The sequence below is a fragment of the Megachile rotundata genome, chromosome 11 (genome assembly GCF_050947335.1).
Source record: "Megachile rotundata isolate GNS110a chromosome 11, iyMegRotu1, whole genome shotgun sequence".
NCBI classification, from domain to species: Eukaryota; Metazoa; Arthropoda; class Insecta; order Hymenoptera; family Megachilidae; genus Megachile; species Megachile rotundata.
In genome coordinates, this window is record NC_134993.1 from 8,882,114 (window position 1) to 8,900,601 (window position 18,488).

General features: G+C 30.2%; 3 protein-coding genes across 6 annotated transcripts in view; 2 read left to right on the forward strand and 1 right to left on the reverse strand.

The window, feature by feature from the left end:
• The window catches only part of LOC100879147 (RYamide receptor-like), a 67,839-nt gene that overhangs the window by 14,116 nt on the left and 35,235 nt on the right, over nucleotides 1-18,488 (reverse strand). The window lies entirely within an intron of this gene.
• LOC105662229 (lipase member H-A-like) lies at nucleotides 123-9,003 on the forward strand. 3 transcript variants are annotated; one of them, XM_076537264.1, is made up of 8 exons: nucleotides 123-276; nucleotides 4,691-4,814; nucleotides 5,154-5,208; nucleotides 5,661-5,800; nucleotides 6,176-6,418; nucleotides 7,189-7,386; nucleotides 7,692-7,851; nucleotides 8,565-9,003. In XM_076537264.1, the coding sequence occupies exons 2-8, from the start codon at nucleotides 4,760-4,762 to the stop codon at nucleotides 8,647-8,649; spliced, it is 936 nt and encodes a 311-aa protein (XP_076393379.1). In that variant the 5' UTR covers nucleotides 123-276; nucleotides 4,691-4,759; the 3' UTR covers nucleotides 8,650-9,003. The 3 variants fall into 3 exon arrangements, with proteins under 3 accessions (XP_076393379.1, XP_012138646.2, XP_012138648.2); XM_012283256.2 differs by lacking the exon at nucleotides 123-276 and adding an exon at nucleotides 2,520-3,240; XM_012283258.2 differs by lacking the exon at nucleotides 123-276 and adding an exon at nucleotides 3,421-3,631.
• On the forward strand, nucleotides 9,369-14,129 carry LOC105662228 (phospholipase A1 member A-like). Its single transcript, XM_012283254.2, has 7 exons — nucleotides 9,369-10,009; nucleotides 10,343-10,397; nucleotides 10,830-10,969; nucleotides 12,106-12,348; nucleotides 13,117-13,317; nucleotides 13,541-13,700; nucleotides 13,944-14,129. Exons 1-7 carry the CDS (start codon nucleotides 9,958-9,960, stop codon nucleotides 14,041-14,043), a joined length of 951 nt encoding a protein of 316 aa, XP_012138644.2. The 5' UTR covers nucleotides 9,369-9,957; the 3' UTR covers nucleotides 14,044-14,129.

Here is an 18,488-nt window from a genome sequence, read left to right on the forward strand (position 1 = left end):
ACATTATCTAGTCAACTTCCTGGTTTTACTTAATTTGGTAAAATGCAGTAAAAAGTAAAAGGACTTTTCTTCCGCGATTTAAAAGAAAGTACAATGTGGATATCTTGCAGTTTTATTTAGTTCGCAGCTGTCAGTCGAAAGTGAAGGAGTGCGTATAACAAATACCCGAGTTTTAACTAGGGAATATGTATAGTGGAAAACCTAAGAATCTAAATATCAGAAAATTTAGAAATTTGAGAATTGGGAAACTTGGAAATCTGAAGACTTCAAAATTTAGTAAGTTGAAAATTCGAAGACTTGAAACTTCGAAAGCTCGAACACTTGAGAACCCAAGAACCAATTTTTAAAAAATTGTCAATTGTTCTCATATTATCTCTTCCTCTCCAAAGGAAGCTCACTCGAGAGCACACGCTGCAATATAACACGCGAAGATACAATAAACGTATATCTTCTTCTAGCAAACTGACCGTACTGATACCTGTAAGAGCTGATCCATAATCTAACTCTAACCGGAATTCACTTTTACGAGGGTTTTACGAGCTCGTTGTGAACATTACTTTGAAACCTTTCGCTTGTTTATCTCTCTGCCTTCAATACACGATCACACATTAAACAATTTTATACGTTCGATGCTGTTTTATATCGTTTCCTATGCGGCTTTTTTTGCAGCATTACATGTCACAAGTTACGTGTATTTCCGATAGTTTACTTTTCTCGTAAACGTAGAACAATTTGACTGCGTTCCACATTTTCCCGAGTGGGTCAAATTATTTCAATTTTGGAGAATGGTGCACTTATTCTCTTTTATATTTATTACGAAATTGCGTTAATGTGAAGAAAATGAGTAAAGAAGATTTTAATATTTGAGGTAAATTTCGTTTTGGAGTATCATTTTTTGTGTAATTTATTACACGTGTTAATTAGTATAAATTGAGTAACTAAGGTTCTAATATTTTAGGTAAATTTCGTTTTAGAGTTTTAAATTTCTTAACTTTTTCTATTCGATAAATATAAATGAAATACATCGAAGTTTAATGTGTGAATCTATTGGGAATCATTGAAGTATACTAACTGTAGTGTATTAGCTAACAAAGTTTAAAAAATGGCGTCCCAAGATGAAGTACATTTATATTAATTTTATGCTACTTTGTGGTTAAACAACACCTCACAACAGGAACGAAAGTTAGAATAAAAACACTGAAACCAAAAGAGACAAACCAGAATAGTTGAGAAAGCAATGAAGTGGATTCAATGTTCAAGGTGCCAAAAATGGATACACGTGACTTGTGATATCTTCAGATGACGGTCACAAATCTTAAAACCGGTTTTAAGTTGTATTAATAAAATTTGTTTTCTTGTAACAGGTGTCTTTATGTCTATTTATATAAAAACGTATTTATAGTTTAAAATGAATAAAGATTAACATTATTGCAATTTTGGTTTAATATCATTTTTGTTTATTTTCTTTATTTTACATTCTATATATTTTTATATATTTTTTGCATTTAATTTTTACATTCTAATAATGTCAATTTGTATTTAATGTAAAATACGTAGACTAAAAGATTTTTTGTTAATTATTTAAAGAAAGTTTGAAGTGGTTGTAAGTGGTTTATGTAATTATAAAGAAATTTTTCCCATTTTTTAGAGAATATGCTTTCATTCTAAAACATAATTTCATTATATTTATTTGATTGTATTAAGTATATAAAATATATAAAATAACATTGTAAAAATTTAAAAATCTTTATTTAAAAGTATATATTTGTTTTAGTACATATTTAAAAAATTGCTTCTACTAAAGCAAAAGTAAATCTCCGAACTTGAAATGTTAAATCGACGCTCCATTGTTAAAAAGAAATTAATGAACTCCTGTCGAAAGTTATATAATTTATTAGTGAGTTGAATAACAGCTGGTTACAAAGAAAAATGTGGTTAACGCATTCAATGCAAATTTAATGACCGCCAGTAAGAATAAAGCGGCCAAGTACTGATGTACAATGTTGTAGGATTATCGGAGTAGTTACACGTCTGTATTGAGTATCTAATTTCATAAATAATTTGTGTGCTAGTGATGTAGGCATTTAAAGAAAAAGTTATTTAAATTTCTAAATTTCGAATCTGGAAAATTAAAAATTTAAGAGCAAATTTTTTAGGTAGTTAGAATTTTCGCTTATATCATTTAGTTCTCATATTGATGGAAGGCAGCCAAGTGTAGAAAAACTAGTAAAGAAAATGACCGAATCAAATGTAAACGGTAACGTATCGGTGGATCAATCATAATGCAAGAATCATTTTTCATTATGTAATTTGCATTGTTATTTTTCATAAAATTATTTTCTTATATAACTTTTGCATATTTATGACATTTTCCTGATTAAAATGATACCAAACATGACGTAATTCGAAACATATTTATTTATAATTTGAAGCGTTTTATATCGACATTTTATTGCGGTAAGATTCGCGGTAAACGAACGAGTGACACATCGGGTGACTTCGTTACTCTTCGGCGCTACTCGGATAATTTCGCGATACGTCTAACAGTCGAAATCGTAGACTCTTACGTCTGAAATTTTTAAATGGACTTTTACAATTAAATATATCCCGATTAACGTCGTATTTGGTATCATTTTATTCAGAAAAATATCACGAATATAATGGAAAAAGTTCTACGAAAAAAGGAGTCAAAATAAAAAAGTTATTAACATATTAGTATTCTAAAGAATACAGGTTTGATCTTTGCAGTCCTCAATCAGCGTTTTTTCACTCCTTATCCACTGTTAAAACTTATCGTCAATTAAACCAGTAAACATAGTTCAAATTATATCGTGTTTGGTCTCATTTTAATCAGAACGTAAAAAACTTGTTGATAAAAGTTTGGTAATGTAAAAGCGAAAGATAAGTTTTATATTTTGGTATCGTTTCATATTGCGAAACTTTCGGTTTCGCTTGCATCGAGTAGATTATCGCTTATATCGAGACTACTGCACTTTGAACATAATTTTTATTTAAAATTTCAATGTTCTCCAACATAATTGATTTTTTATTTAAAATTTCAATTTTCTCCTAACATCTTAACAAATAATGCTAACACTTTGCACAGCGTAATCGAAATACTTCAGTCTCGTACAAGATCACAAATTTCCACCGAGACAAGGTGTAGGAATTCGTTGCGTAAAATTATTGGAAAATTCTTGTACGTGTTTCAGGGAAAAGGAATTATAGTCCGCCCTTTCGGTAAGCGAGAGAAGTCGTTTATTCGGACAGGCGATAATTTTAATTGATTTATTGCTCAGCTTATATCACGGAAACACGCACATTTATTATTAACGAGTTCCCACGAATATTCTCGTATTTTTACGGGACATAAATTTTTCGAATGATTGTACGTCTTGAAAAAAAATAAGGGAACATCGATAGTCGTTTTAATTTCTTTGAAATGATTTATATATTTTGCAAGTGTTTATTATCGCACATTCGAGATATGAAAATACTCATCAAAAATCATGGAACAAATAACGGAGACTCATACTTAATTCAACATTTACGTTTCGTCGTGCGGTGCACATAATCCCTTGTTTTTAACGTTCTTTCTACTTTGAATCGATTGCGAAGGAAGGTTGCTTGGGTAATAATTTTATTGATGAGCTTACGAATTGTTAGTTTAGTTTTATAAATCTTCTCATTCGGAGAGAGAAGACAGAAGGTGTACTGGGTAATGTAATGTGTAATGTAATTGTGTAATGCTTAGGGTGATTTGTTTCAAGATGCCGATAATTTTTTAGAACTATTGATATTTAGTTTTAAAAGAATTCTCATCAATGATTAAATTAGTTAATTTCATTAATAATTAATAATTTGATAATTTGGTAATTTTACAATTTTATGACTGGACGATGTAGAAACTTACTGATTTGACAATTTGAAAATCTGACAATTTAACACTATCACAATTTGAGAATTTGAGAATTTGAAAACATGAGAATTTGAAATTTTGAGAATTAGAAAATTTGAATATTCGAAAATTTGAAATTTGGAGAATTTGAAAATTATTTGAAAATTTGAAAATCTGATAATTTGACATTATTACAGTTTGACAATTTGACAACTTCACAATTTAAAAATATAATACAATTTTTGTCTTCAAAATATATTCTTAAATCATTAAAAAAAAAATTATATATTATAAAATATTTATTCTTGAATGAAATATTTGTATAGTGTTCACCTTTTTAAATGTTTTTAACTACTTCCTTTGAAAGTATTTAAGTATTTAAAACATTTAAAAATATTTTGTTCGATGTTAAGTTGCAGTAATAATAAATTATGATACTGTGATATGCACTTTACTACAAACATTACTATTCACACTTTTAAGAATGAAGCACTGTCCAACTGATTGCATAATCAATAGATTCTTCTTTCAAGGAAAAATTAATACATTTTCTATGTAAACAATTCTTGCAACTGTAATACAGAATACGTTATATTGCTATTTCAAACAATGTTCTAAAACTATAAAAGCTAAATGTGTGAATAGAATTAAGTAGAGTCCGTTAACCTGCATGATATAGGCTTTGTAATATGTCTTTTATGTCATGATAATGTTCTATGCGACAACGTGTAAATAACATGCAGCAGATACCGTGAAACTCCATAAATAATGTGTTGCATAAATTACCAACAGGTTGTTTCATAAAAGTGTTGGAAGAACAATTACAAAATAGTGTTTTGACGGTTTAATTGGATCTCAACCATGATCAAGTTTGCTTCCTGCATTCTTCTGCTCGCTGCAGGTTGCGCTCTGACAGGTGAGTGTTCGTAATACTAAGTGACTATCAAAAAAATTATTTGAAATATTTAAAAGATGGTAAGAATGTTATGAATAGAAAGAAGGATAGATCATTTCAGTGCGATGAGGTATTTAAATTTCTAGGTACTCGGACGCAAAAATTACTAGTTTTAATTTGATTTCCCCCGAATGTCAGTCCGAACAATATGGACCATAAATGGAAGGCACTGTACCTTCTAATTTTAATTTATTAATAACCTAATTAATATCTTCATCTGCAATTATTTTAGAATTATTCTTTACTCCACTAAAGTTTATTTTGAAGCAATTATTAATATTTTTTATTTCTGAATCGCAGATGCTGCATCCCTTAGCGACAATGTGGATTCAGCCTTCTTCCGTTTATTCAACAGGTAATTTATTTTGTATAATGGAATTATAATTTCTATTTTATACACTTTAATACACTCGTGAGTCCCATTATAAAAATAAAATATTTATAATTCAGAAAAATTATTTTTCAAATCAGTCTCTGACTATGAATAAATAAATATATTTACAGTACGTCTTTTTCGATAAAAATTGGTGAAATTTAACAATTAAACGGTGCAAAGATGATAATAAGAAAAATTTGAAATTGATTCTGAATCATGATACCTGCCCGTAATTTAATACGAATACGTAATTTCATATCTGATGAAAAATAAAATTATCACTTCAGATGACAATCTTTTAGATCATGTTAAATTTGTTGTATAATTGTACACAGAATGTTACGACGAAAATTTTAGGAATTAAAGTAACAATTAGATAGAAGATAATCTAAAATCGATAACGTGTATCCTAATCGTTCTCTTTTTTTTAGGAATGGCCCTAATGTGGATGTTAGTTTAGCGAAAGCATCTGAACTTGTACCCCTTTTAAATAAGACTGCAACCACAGTATTTTATATTCATGGCCACATGGAATACATAGAGAAAGATACTGTAACTCCTATTACGGACGGTAAGCTGATAAACATTTACTTGGAAATTTTTAATATATAAATCCACAAATTGTAAAATATTTAAGTTCCAAAAATTGAAAATTTTGAAATTTTTAAATCCTTAAATTATCAAATTCAAAATTTCTACAGGCTCAAGTTACCAAAATTCCTAAATTCTCAATATTCCCATAATAGTTACATCTCCAAATCCACGAAATCCTAAAATCATCTTCAAATTCTAAATTGACAAAAATACCTAGATTTTTAATTTCCTCAATCCCGATATAATAAATTTTCAACCCCTCAAATTACTATTAAAAAAGATTGTACATAAAGCTGAATGATTTCTCCTATCTACTGTCGTGAATTTAACATTATCATTTTAATCATTGCAGCTCTCTTAAACTATACAACCAACAACATAATTGGGCTCGATTATAGAAGCATCGCGATGTTGATTTATCCGACGTCTGTGGCGCAAGCTCAAGCTCTTGGTGTGGTGGTAGCTAATAGTATAAAGCAAATGGTAGATGCTGGTGCGAAAGCTGAAAGTATCTATATTATTGGTCACTCATTAGGTGCTCAGCTTGCTGGAAACATTGGGCGCAATCTACCATTCAAAATTCCTAGAATAACAGGTAGATAACGACATTTTCAAATTATTTAGCATTTTGTTAAGCAATTTGATAACTCTACAATAAGTTGAATATTAATTACTCGATTAGTATTTAATTGCCTAAGCGTCCTTCGTGGAGACTTTGGGCGATTAATATGCAGAGTGTTGAAGGTCATATGGACTAGTGCGTTCCTTGAATACAATAGAGATTTAACAAAAAAACAGGACTGTGGGATATTTTACTAGTAACACTATGAAATATCAAATTTCCGTAATTGCATTAATTTTTGAAAAATAGAGGTAACCTTTAGAGGCTACTGGAGTATTCATAATTTGATTACTAGACTTTCCGTTGGAACGCATGTTTCTTATTAAACGTGTCAAATATTAGTTTAACCGGACGATTGAATAATTAATGGATTAATCCAATAATTTATCGAACGACTGAAAAATAATTTAAAGACAAGAAATTTGAAGATGGTCAATGGAAATTTGAACTCGCACAAAGATCATTGCTGTACATTTCTAACGTTTAAACAACAGTTCAACTCCCGCTGAAAATGTAATATAAATTCAATGGAAATGAACATAGAATTTCAATTTTGAATGATAGCAAAACTTCTCGAAAATTTAAAATTACATATCTTGTAAATTACTAATCTACACTTTTTGAACGCATCTTGTATTTTGGAAGCATTCCTCGATTTTAATGCTACGGACACTGTGTTTGATTAAAATTCAGATACACGAAGCTTTGTATGTCAGTTATGCATTGATTGCAATTTTTTGCAGGTTTGGATCCCGCTGGACCACTTTTCTACTTTGAGTATCGTCGTTTGAGTGCTTCCGATGCGCAATTTGTGGACATTATACATACAGACGCCGGTGTTTTGGGACTAGCTTTATCTACTGGCAGTGCTGACTTTTACCCAAACTTGGGTCATGGACCGCAGCCAGGATGTAAACTTGATATAATGATAAGTGAAACAGGTGTGTATTATTTATTTATTTCTGAAAGAAGATATTGATTTATTTTTAAATAAGAGATGAGCAATATTCACCTAATGATGCTATTTTCACAAAAGTTATTCGTGTATTAATTTAATAAGATTTTAGGTTAACAGAAGAATTTTACACTAAACTATAATTACGGCTACCATTTTTGGAAAATTTCGTTGGTTCAGCTTTGGTTCTCGTTGAAAATGAAGTTCGCAATTTTAGCTATTAAGGATATTATTATTATTAATAAATATTCTGTTTATCGAGTTATTTACTGTTTATTGTCATGATTACAGCGTTGTGCAGCCACCACAGGTCCTGGATGTTCTTCATCGAATCGCTTAAGAACAAAGACGCTTTCGTCGGTGTTAGATGCAACAACGAGGTGCTCTACACCAGTGGAGTATGCGATGGAAATAGAAAGGCTGTTATGGGCTACTATGCTTCCACCCAAAAGTTAATATCATTTTCTCATGTTTACATAAATTCAGTGCCGACAAGGACAAAATGGTAGAATTATTTAGTGAAAAAATGCAATTTCATTAAAATTTATTTTAATCAGATTACAGGCACTTCGGAACGTTTGTAATTTTCTTTACTTCTTTCGTCACTGTCTGCTATTATTTTAGAGGAAAAGTATTCGTATTTAAATTATTGGATAACTAAATGACTATGATTAACAATGGTTGGAGATAATACTCGGAAGGTTTTTGTGCTAGTTACATTTGAACGCTGTGATTTTCATACAATTCTAATACTTGTAGCAGTAATAATTATGATATATCCGTAGTACTTTAGCGTTGATATCAAATTAATAATCGAATACTATTCGGCAATTTCGGACCTTAATAAAAATTAATATATAAATAATTACACAATGTGCGATAAGAAATAAAGAATGTGAAACAATTTATCTGAAGAAAATCATGTAAGCGAAAATCGAAAGATTTCTCGCTAATAATTAATTTACGATTTTCTTCATCAACACCAGGAAAATCAAATCCGTCAGAAACGATAGATCTCATATTTTGTATTTTTAGTGACAAATTACAAATTTGCTCTTGTCCACCCTCTTTCGCTTTAAACGTCGCTCAGTTCTGTTAATTCTGTTTACTCTGTGACTGTTATTACCGACAGTAAATTTATAAATTATTGCTTTATTTTTTCAGGACAGGTGTATACTTCCTTCGCACAGGTGCAAACGAGCCTTATGGCTTGGGAGTCGCAGGAGCGCCATTTAAATCTTCATCGTGAAGGAAATCTGTGCAACGGTGTCGCGAATACAACTTTTATAATGTTTTTATATATTTATTATTGTTATCTCGTTTCTATTGTTATTAATAAGCGACATCAATGAATAAGATATGTTTACAAAAATGTAGAAAAAAAATTGTTTAATGCTCAAATCAAAAATATTGTTATTTTGCATATATTGTATTAAGTTAGACATAATTCTTGCAATTGTGATGTTTGTCTTCAGACAAACTGGATGGTTTGTTAAATCTGTAGCGGTGTATAAAACCAAGTCTGGTGCTTTCTAGATGCACTCTGTGTTGCATCCAGGACTCGGTTACTTGAGCATCATTAAAACCAAGAAGATTCTTTTTATTTCTTTTACCATCAGTGTACTCCATACTTCGAAGCTCTTGTAAATCTTTTTCGTCCCACGACTGCAAGTCAAAAATCTGTTAATACTTTAAAAAAAGTGGTAATACTTTGTATAGAAACAAGTTGCTAAACTCATGATACAAGGTGAATCCATCGAATTACACATTCTGAAATTCTTTTATCAATATTTATGACTCAAGCATTGATTCTACACGTCATACTTATCTATTTACATATGTACTTAAAGACGCTTTCATATTACACAAAAAGCGAAGGACGAAAAAAAAAACTTCAATGAAAACATTGAGAGCAATAAAAAGTCCGGATATGTGGAGGTATTTTGTCGAGGCTAACACTCTACGCAGTGAATGGGAAACAGTGAAACAGGAAAGATGATAATGCATGTTGGTGAATTTAGGAGAAGTTCAGAGAAGTTTTGAATTAAGATGTGAAGTTGAAAATTTGAATTGGGAAATGTGAAAATATTGTTTAGTTTTGGAAATTAGAGTGTCGGGTGTGAAAGTAGTGGATTTTAGGGAGGATATGGGGTTTTGGAAACTTGAGGTTTTGAAAATAGTGGATTCTGGAAATTTAAGTTTCGGGATATTCGATTCTAGGAATTTAGGAATTTAGAAATTTAGAAATTAGAAAATTAAGACATTTTGAAATTTGACATCACACGTTGATGAAAATTTGGGAATGTGGAAGCTCAGGAATTTAACAATTAGGAAACTTAGAAATCTGAAGGCAAAACTAGGAAAACGAAAAGATGAAGCGGTTTTATTTGACCATCATTTCATGATAATATCTCCCGCTACAAACCTATAAATAACCTGCGTCACAGAGCGTCAAACTTAATACAAGTTCCGCATAAGTCACCAACAGGTGGTTCTATAAAAGTGTTGGAAGAATAACTACAAAGCAGTATTTCTACGACTTAATTGAACCTGAACTATGAACAAGTGTTCTTGCATTCTTCTGCTCGTAGCTGGTTGCGCTTTAACAGGTGAGTAAGATTAATTAATTATCAAAAAAATTATTTTAAATATTTAAAAGACTATAAGAATGTTATGAATTGAAAGAAAGATAGATACATTTCAGTGCGATGAGGTATTTGAATTTCTAGGTACTTAGACGCGAAAATCCCTAGTTTTAATTTGATTTTCACCGAAGTTAGTATGAACTCTATGTATCATAAATGGAAGGCACCGTACCTTCTAATTTTGATTTATTAATAATCTAATTAATATCTTCATCTGCAATTATTTTAGAATTATTCTTTACTCCACTAAAGTTTATTTTGAAGCAATTATTAATATTTTTTATTTCTGAATCGCAGATGCTTCATACGTTAGTGAAAATGTGGACTCAGCCTTCTTCCGTTTATACAACAGGTAATCTATTTTCTATAATGGAATTATAATTTCTATTTCATAATACACTCGTGAGCCATATTATAAAAATAAAATATTTATAATCCAGAAAAATTATTTTTCAAATCAGTCACTGACTACGAATAAATAAATATATACAGTACATCTTTTTCGATAAAAATTGGTGAAATTTAACAGTTAAACGGTGCGAAGATGATAATAAGAAAAATTTGAAATTGATTCTGAATCATGATACCTGCCCGTAATTTAATACGAATACGTAATTGCATATCTGACGAGAAATAAAATTTTCAGTTCAGATGATAAACCACGTTAAATTTGTTGTAGAATTGTACACATATTACCTCGAAAATTTTAGGAATTTAAGTAACAATCAGATAGAAAATAATTTAAAATCAATGGCGCGTTGCCTAATCGTTTTCTTCTTTTTAGGAATGGCCCTTCTGTGGATGTTAGTTTACCGAACGCAAAACACGTCGTATCTCAGATGAATTTGCATAAATTGACTATAATATATATTCATGGTTACTTGGAAAGTGTTGTTACAAGTGGTGTAACACCAATTTTAGACGGTAAGGTTATAAACAAAGTTTAAATATCCCGCCATTTTTTAATTAAATGGCGGAGTCGTGTCCTTACTAATTTTAGTTGTTAGGAGTTTAAATTTAATTTTATACTTGTTCTTCTATTTTTTGTACAGTACTAATCATTTCTAATATTTTATAGTTGTAAACTAGTAAATTTGAAAAATTTGTCATTTCCAAATCCTTTGATTTTCAATTTCTTAAGTTTTTCGATTTTTGGATGCTATAATTTCTAACAATAAGTGTTTATTTTGAAATTTCTAAAATGTCAAATTCTTAAATCTTCTAAATCTCTACATTCTCTGGTTGCTAAATTCATAGATACAAAAAATCCGAAATTCCTAAATTTGCACTCTCGAAATCCTGAACTGTAAAAATCCCAAATTTCCTAAAGCTTACAAATTTTCAAATTTCTGAAAACTTGAATTTGTAAATTCTCAAATTCTTCAATCTCAAAAATTCCAAATTCACAAATTGCCACATTTTGGAATCTCTAAGTTTCCAAATTCCCAAATTTCCAAATTCCCAAATTCCCAAATGCCCAAATTTCCAAATTCCCAAATTCCCAAAATTGTAAATTCTCAAATTTCCAAATTCCCAAATTCCCAAATTCCCAAATTCCCAAATTCCCAAACTCCCAAACTCCCAAATTCCCAAACTCCCAAACTCCCAAATTCCCAAATTCCCAAACTCCCAAACTCCCAAATTCCCAAATTCCCAAATTCCCAAATTCCCAAATTCCCAAATTCCCAAACTCCCAAACTCCCAAATTCCCAAATTCCCAAATTCCCAAATTCCCAAACTCCCAAATTCCCAAACTCCCAAACTCCCAAATTCCCAAACTCCCAAACTCCCAAATTCCCAAATTCCCAAATTCCCAAATTCCCAAATTCCCAAATTCCCAAATTCCCAAACTCCTAAATTCCCAAATTCCCAAAATTCCAAATTCTCAAATTCTCAAATTACCATGTTCAAAAATCCCAAAAATCACCAAATCCCTATACTTCTAAGTTCCTTAAATCCCTAAATTTCCCCCCTTCCAAACTACCAAATAAAATCATACATAAAAGTCTCTCCCACAATCAATTTCTACAAATTTAACTTTGTCAAATTAATTGTTACAGCCCTCTTAAAATACACAACGGCCAACATAATTGCAGTAGATTATAGAAGAGCAGCTTTATTGTTTTACCCGTTGTCTGTCGCAATAGTTCCGGCTGTTGGTGCCAAGGTAGCTAAAAGTATAGAGAAAATGGTAGAAGCAGGTGTGAATGCTAAAAGCATACATATCATTGGTCACTCGTTAGGAGCTCAGCTTGCTGGATGTATTGGCCGCAGTCTAAAATTCAAACTTACTAGAATAACAGGTAGATAACGATACTTTCAAGTTATTTAGCATTTTGTTAAGCAATTTGACAACTCTACAATAAGTTGAATATTAATTAGTCGATTAGTACTTAATTGCCTAAGCGTCCTTCGTGGAGACTTTGGGCGATGAGTATGTAGAGTGTTGAAGGTCATATGGACTAATGCTTTCCTTGAATACAATGGAGATGAAAAAAAAAACAGGAATGTGGGATATTTTACTAGTAACACGATGACATATCAATTTTCCGTATTTGAATTAATTTTTGAGAAACGGAGGTAACCTTTAGAGGCTACTGGAGTATTCATAATTTGATTACCCGACTTTCCATTGGAACGCATGTTTCTTATTAAACATGTCAAATGTTAGTTTAACCGGACGATTGAATAATTAATGGACCAATCCCATAATTTATCGAACGACTGAAAAATAATTTAAAGACAAGAAATTTGAAGATGGTCAATAGAGATTTGAACTCGCACAAAGATCATTGCTGTACATTTCTAACGTTTAACCAACAGTCCAACTCCCGTTGAAAATGTAATACATATTCAATGTAAATGAACATAGAATTTCAATTTCAAATGACAACAAAACTTCTCGAAAATTTAAAATTGCATATCTTGTAAATTACTAACTTACACTTTGTAACGCATCTTGCATTTTGGAAGCATTCCTCGATTTTGATGCTTCGGACGCTGTGTTTGATTAAAATTCAGATACACGAAGCTTTGTATGTCAGTTATGCATTGATTGCAATTTTGTACAGGTTTGGATCCTGCTGGACCCTTGTACTACTTAAAGTATCCTCATTTGCGTGCTTCCGATGCCAAATTTGTGGACATTATACATACAGACTCCGGTGTTTTCGGGTTAGCTTTACCCACTGGCTCTGTGGACTTCTATCCAAATTTTGGTCATGCACCACAACCGGGATGTTATTTTTTATCAACGACATCTTTAGAACAAGGTTTAAATTATTTACTTATTGTTAACAGTAAAATTTTATTTTAATTTTAATTTGTTGCTAAGTAAATAAATTTAACAATTTGACGTGTGTCTGGATTATATGGTGTGCATGCAGATTAGGTTTTGTGAAACAATATAAAATTTTGTGTAGCTGTTTTTTATTATATGTAGTGTTTTTCTCTTTTTATCGATAATTTTATTCATTGTATATTGTCGGAATGCAGTGCTCTGTAGTCACCATAGGTCATGGAGGTTCTTCATAGAATCACTCAAGAACAAAGATGCTTTCGTAGCTGTTAAATGTCAGAGCAGTTTGACCTTCGCCACTGGATCATGCAATACAAGTGAGAAGGCTATTATGGGCTACTATACATCACCCGAAACGTTGGTATTACTTTCTCAAATTCGCATTAATTCAATGATGTGTAATAGAGGCAAGGACAAAATGGTAGAATTATTTAATGAAATAATAAATGCATTTCATCAAAATTTATTTTAATCAGATTATAGACGCTTTGGAACATTTGTAATTTTTGTTTAACAGCTCAATGCTGTTAATTCTGTTTACTCTAGCGTTGACTGTTATTTTCGACAATAAATCAATAAATTATCGCTTTATTTTTTCAGGAGAGGTGTGTACTGCCTTCAAACAGGTCCGGAAGAGCCTTTTGGTTTAGGATCCGCTGGAGCGTTGTTCAACGCCACGTTATGGAGTGAATCTATGTAATGGATTTTACTTCTATCACTGTACAAAAATGAAATATGTAAATTATCTCATTGATGCTAAAATAATCAATTATGTACATTTTGTAATTTTGTTATTGTTATTATTTAACCTAACCTCAATTGAGTTTTATCCTAATAACCTATTCAAATGTTCATAATAATCCAAAATGGTAGCCATGTCACTGCATTACAAAATATAGTCCCTGGCCATCGAACCACTATAAATTTTCAGAATAGCAAAAATACTAGTTAATGTTAATGTTTGAGAGCAGCCATTTTGAACAACTAGGAGCCATTTTGTTTTAAGATACCTAATATAACCTCAATTTAACCTCTCCCCATTTTATCTATTAAATTATACAGCAATGGAATAGTACCTTATACACACTCTAAAGAACACTTCAATGACATAACTGTACAAATAAATAGGAGGAAGATAAAAATAATATTTTTTGTAGTTGCTCTATTAATCCCCCTTTAAAGGCATAGAAATCAGAATTATAAGTATACTTATCAGCCTATAAATTGACTCAAAAGCTTCTCCGTGATAAGTAGTCAAACTATATAATTTTTTCACAATTCTAACCCATCAGGAAAGTGACAATTTCGTAAAGAATTGAACAGAAATACTTGTTCTAACGCAGAGTAGGATTTTTATTATAAGAAATGATAGAAACAACACTTAAATAAACATGTTGTAGAATTGACGGTACATGTTTCGGTTACAAAGGACATCATAATAATGGCTACCAACACAGCCACATAGCATTGGTTGACGATCAAAACAAAGGATGCACTATAACACAATGCACTGCCCATACAGTACAGTCCCTAGCCATCGAACCACTATAAATTTTCAGAATTGTTCCCGTTTTCCGTAAAAGGCCAAATTGTAATTATATTATTTATTAGCTACCATGATACTGTACATAACATTAATCCATGTTAATATCTTGTATTTTCTTTGCTTTGGTTACAGCCGCATGCCTCGTATACATTGATCACATACTTTAAATCTTCATTATTTTCCCAAATATCTGTAATTCTTTTCAACTCGGATAATGTGGTTGGAGAGTTGTAAACTAGTCCTTTGAGTAGGCAGACATTTTCTGTGGCATTCAAATTCCACCTCTAGCGTTATCGATACTCCTAACGTAAACGCACGGCCCTTAATCGCTCATCACACAATTTATTATCACGATAGAATTGCAATGTATCGTTATCAATTTAGCAATAATTGTGCATGACCCAAGATTTTCTATACATGACATAATTATAGCCACAAATGTGAAATTTTATAATGTCTTAATTCGATGGCCAAGTATATCGAAATCAAAATGCCTGCAGCGTCTAAAAATAATATCTCGCCTATCTTTATCTTGAGTATCTTGCGCACAATATGAAATGAAATCCAAAGATTGTCTGTGGATAAGAGTACTTCTACTTTCAATAGGACGAGAAGAAATGAGATATCAATATCCTCTCCAGATATTACACATTCTGGTTTAATATCTGAGGGAATCATTTTATCGAAATTTCTTAGCTCTCTGTATTTGTTGGACCTAAGTTTTGCTACATTTTGAAAATGTTTCTGATTTAGTTATATTATAGTGGGGAAGTGGTTTCTGTAGTTCGTCCATAACGTGCTCCCTTTATGGTTGTTTTCAAATTCAAAACTCGCTGTGCGAGAGGGGAAACTCAGAATTGGGTAAATAACCAGGGGACCTTTCATCTTTGATTCTAGTTTTGCCAGAGGGAAGATATCTTATTTTGAGTGAGAAGATATCTTGGTGAAAAGTAGATGAATCGTGTTACAGTGGAACAGATGAACTAGTTTTAGAAGTTTCTAAAGGTTAATTTCTGGAGATGGGAAATTTTAGAGCTTTCAAATTTTTCAGTTGATAAATACTTCAATTTTCAAATTTTCAAGATTTGGAGATTTTAGGATTTCAAGTTTTTAAGTTAAGTTTTCAAGTTTTCGAGTTTTCGAGTTTTCAAGTTTTCAAGTTTTCAAGTTTTCTAGTTTTCTAGTTTTCAGGTTTTCAAGTTTTCAAGTTTTCAAGGATTCAAGTTTTCAAGTTTTTAAGTTCTCAAGTATTGAAGTTTTCAAGTATTCAAGTATTCAAGTATTCAAGTATTCAAGTGTTCAAGTATCCAAGTATTCAAGTTTTCAAGTTTTCAAGTCTATAAATTATTAAATTGACAAATATTCAAATTTTGAAATTTCCAAATTCTCAACATCAGAATTTTTTAATTTTTAAGCTTTTAAACAATCAAATCCTCAAATTCCTAAATCCTTAAACCTCTAATTCCCCAAATCTCTAAATCCCTAAACTCTCAAAATCATAAATTATAAAATTTCCAAATCCCCAATTCCCCAAATCTCCAAATCTCCAAATTCCTAAATTATCAAATTTCCCATATTTTTCAAATTTTTAATTTCCCAAATCCCGAAATCCCCAAATTGTAAAATATTTAACAAACAAAAATACTATTCCATTTTATAAAAATTAAATCTCTATTAAAAAATTACGAAAATAATATAAAAAATTATGCTAATAACTCTGTGTGCTTAAATCTCTCGATTAAAAACATTTCCCACAATTCTATCATGTAAATAACAAATTATTTCTGACAAACTTCAACTGCTCTATAAATCATTAAAATTGAATTATTTAATAAATGATATCTCGTCAAATAGTAGCGAAAACATAGAGGTACTTTTATCATTTCTTGTTTCACTAGTTTGTCACGTAGTAGAAGCTCTACTTTGTATTACGACTGACCTTGATGGCCGCCGAAATTCTACTTACAGCAAGTATTTTACGGTAACTGTTCTCCAAATTGCCAAATGAAACTGCGTAGGATATACCCTGGTTGTATTACGGCCACCTTGAGTCATTTATCGTCGCAAGGAAATGGGATGGCACGCTATATTGCAGGATAAAGTCGATTGAACGTGTCTTTTCTCTCTCTTATTGCCGGAAATTCATTGGTACCGGCTGCAACGTATCCTGGATTTATGTAGTCACCAAAGATCTTGAGAATTATATACCAAATCGTTTAAGGAACAAGGCTGTACTATCTTGTATAATACCAGTTTTTTCATTTTTATCCTTTATAGTGCATGTTTATTTAAAAATTATTTAGAAAGAATTTATTATATTTTATGTAAGTGTATATTGTCATATATTTTATATAATTATTTATTATTATATGATTTATGTAATTGTGTGTCATATGTTTTACATTAATACATATTATTATAAATTTTTCATAATTATGTATCATCATGTGTTTAATATAATTATGTTTCATATGTTATAAATAAATACACATCATTATATATTTAACATAATTATATATCACCATATGTTTTATGTAATTACATATCACATGTTTTAAATAAATACATATAATTATATATTTAACATAATTATATATCACCATATGATTTATATAATTACATATCATAAGTTTTATATAATTATATGTATATCATATGTAATAAATAAATACATATCATTATATATTTAACACAATTATATATCACCATATGTTTTATATAATTACATATCATATCTTTCAAATAAATACATGTATACTTTATATAAATATACATTTATTTCATACATGTACCAAAAAAGAGATTATAATATTAGACTTGTAAATTTAAAACTTGTGAATACATAAACTTGTAAATATGTAAATGAATGAACAAAAAAATAAATATGTAAATTTAGTAATCTGCAATATTTAAAAAATTAGAAACTTTCAAATGAATAAATGAATATGTAAATTTGTAAATACATGAATTTTTAAATATGTAAATTCATAAATATGTGAATTTGCAAACTTGCAAATTTGTTGATGAATAAATAAATATGTACATTTGTTGATTTATTGCGTATGCAAATGTTTATATTTTTAAATTTGTCAATATGTAGATTTGTAAATTTGTATTTGTGAATTATCAAATTTGCAATTTTGTTAATTTGCAACTTTGTAAATTTATAAATGTGTAAATTTGAACTTTGCGAATTTGTAAATTTGCAACTTTGTAGATCCGTAAATTTGCAAATTTGCAACTTTGTAGATTCGTAAATTTGTAAATTTGCAACTTTGTAGATTCGTAAATTTGTAAATTTGCAATTTTGTAGATTCGTAAATTTGCAACTTTGTAGATTCGTAAATTTGTAAATTTGCAATTTTGTAGATTCGTAAATTTGTAAGTTTGCAATTTTGTAGATTCGTAAATTTGTAAGTTTGCAATTTTGTAAATTCGTAAATTTGTAATTTTGCAACCTTGGACATGTGTAAATTTGCAGTTTTGCAAATTTGCAACTTTGTACATTCATAAATTTGCAAATTTGCAACTTTGTAAGTTCGTAAATTTGCAATTTGGCACATTTGTAAGTTTGCAGATTTGCAGTTTTGTAAAATCGT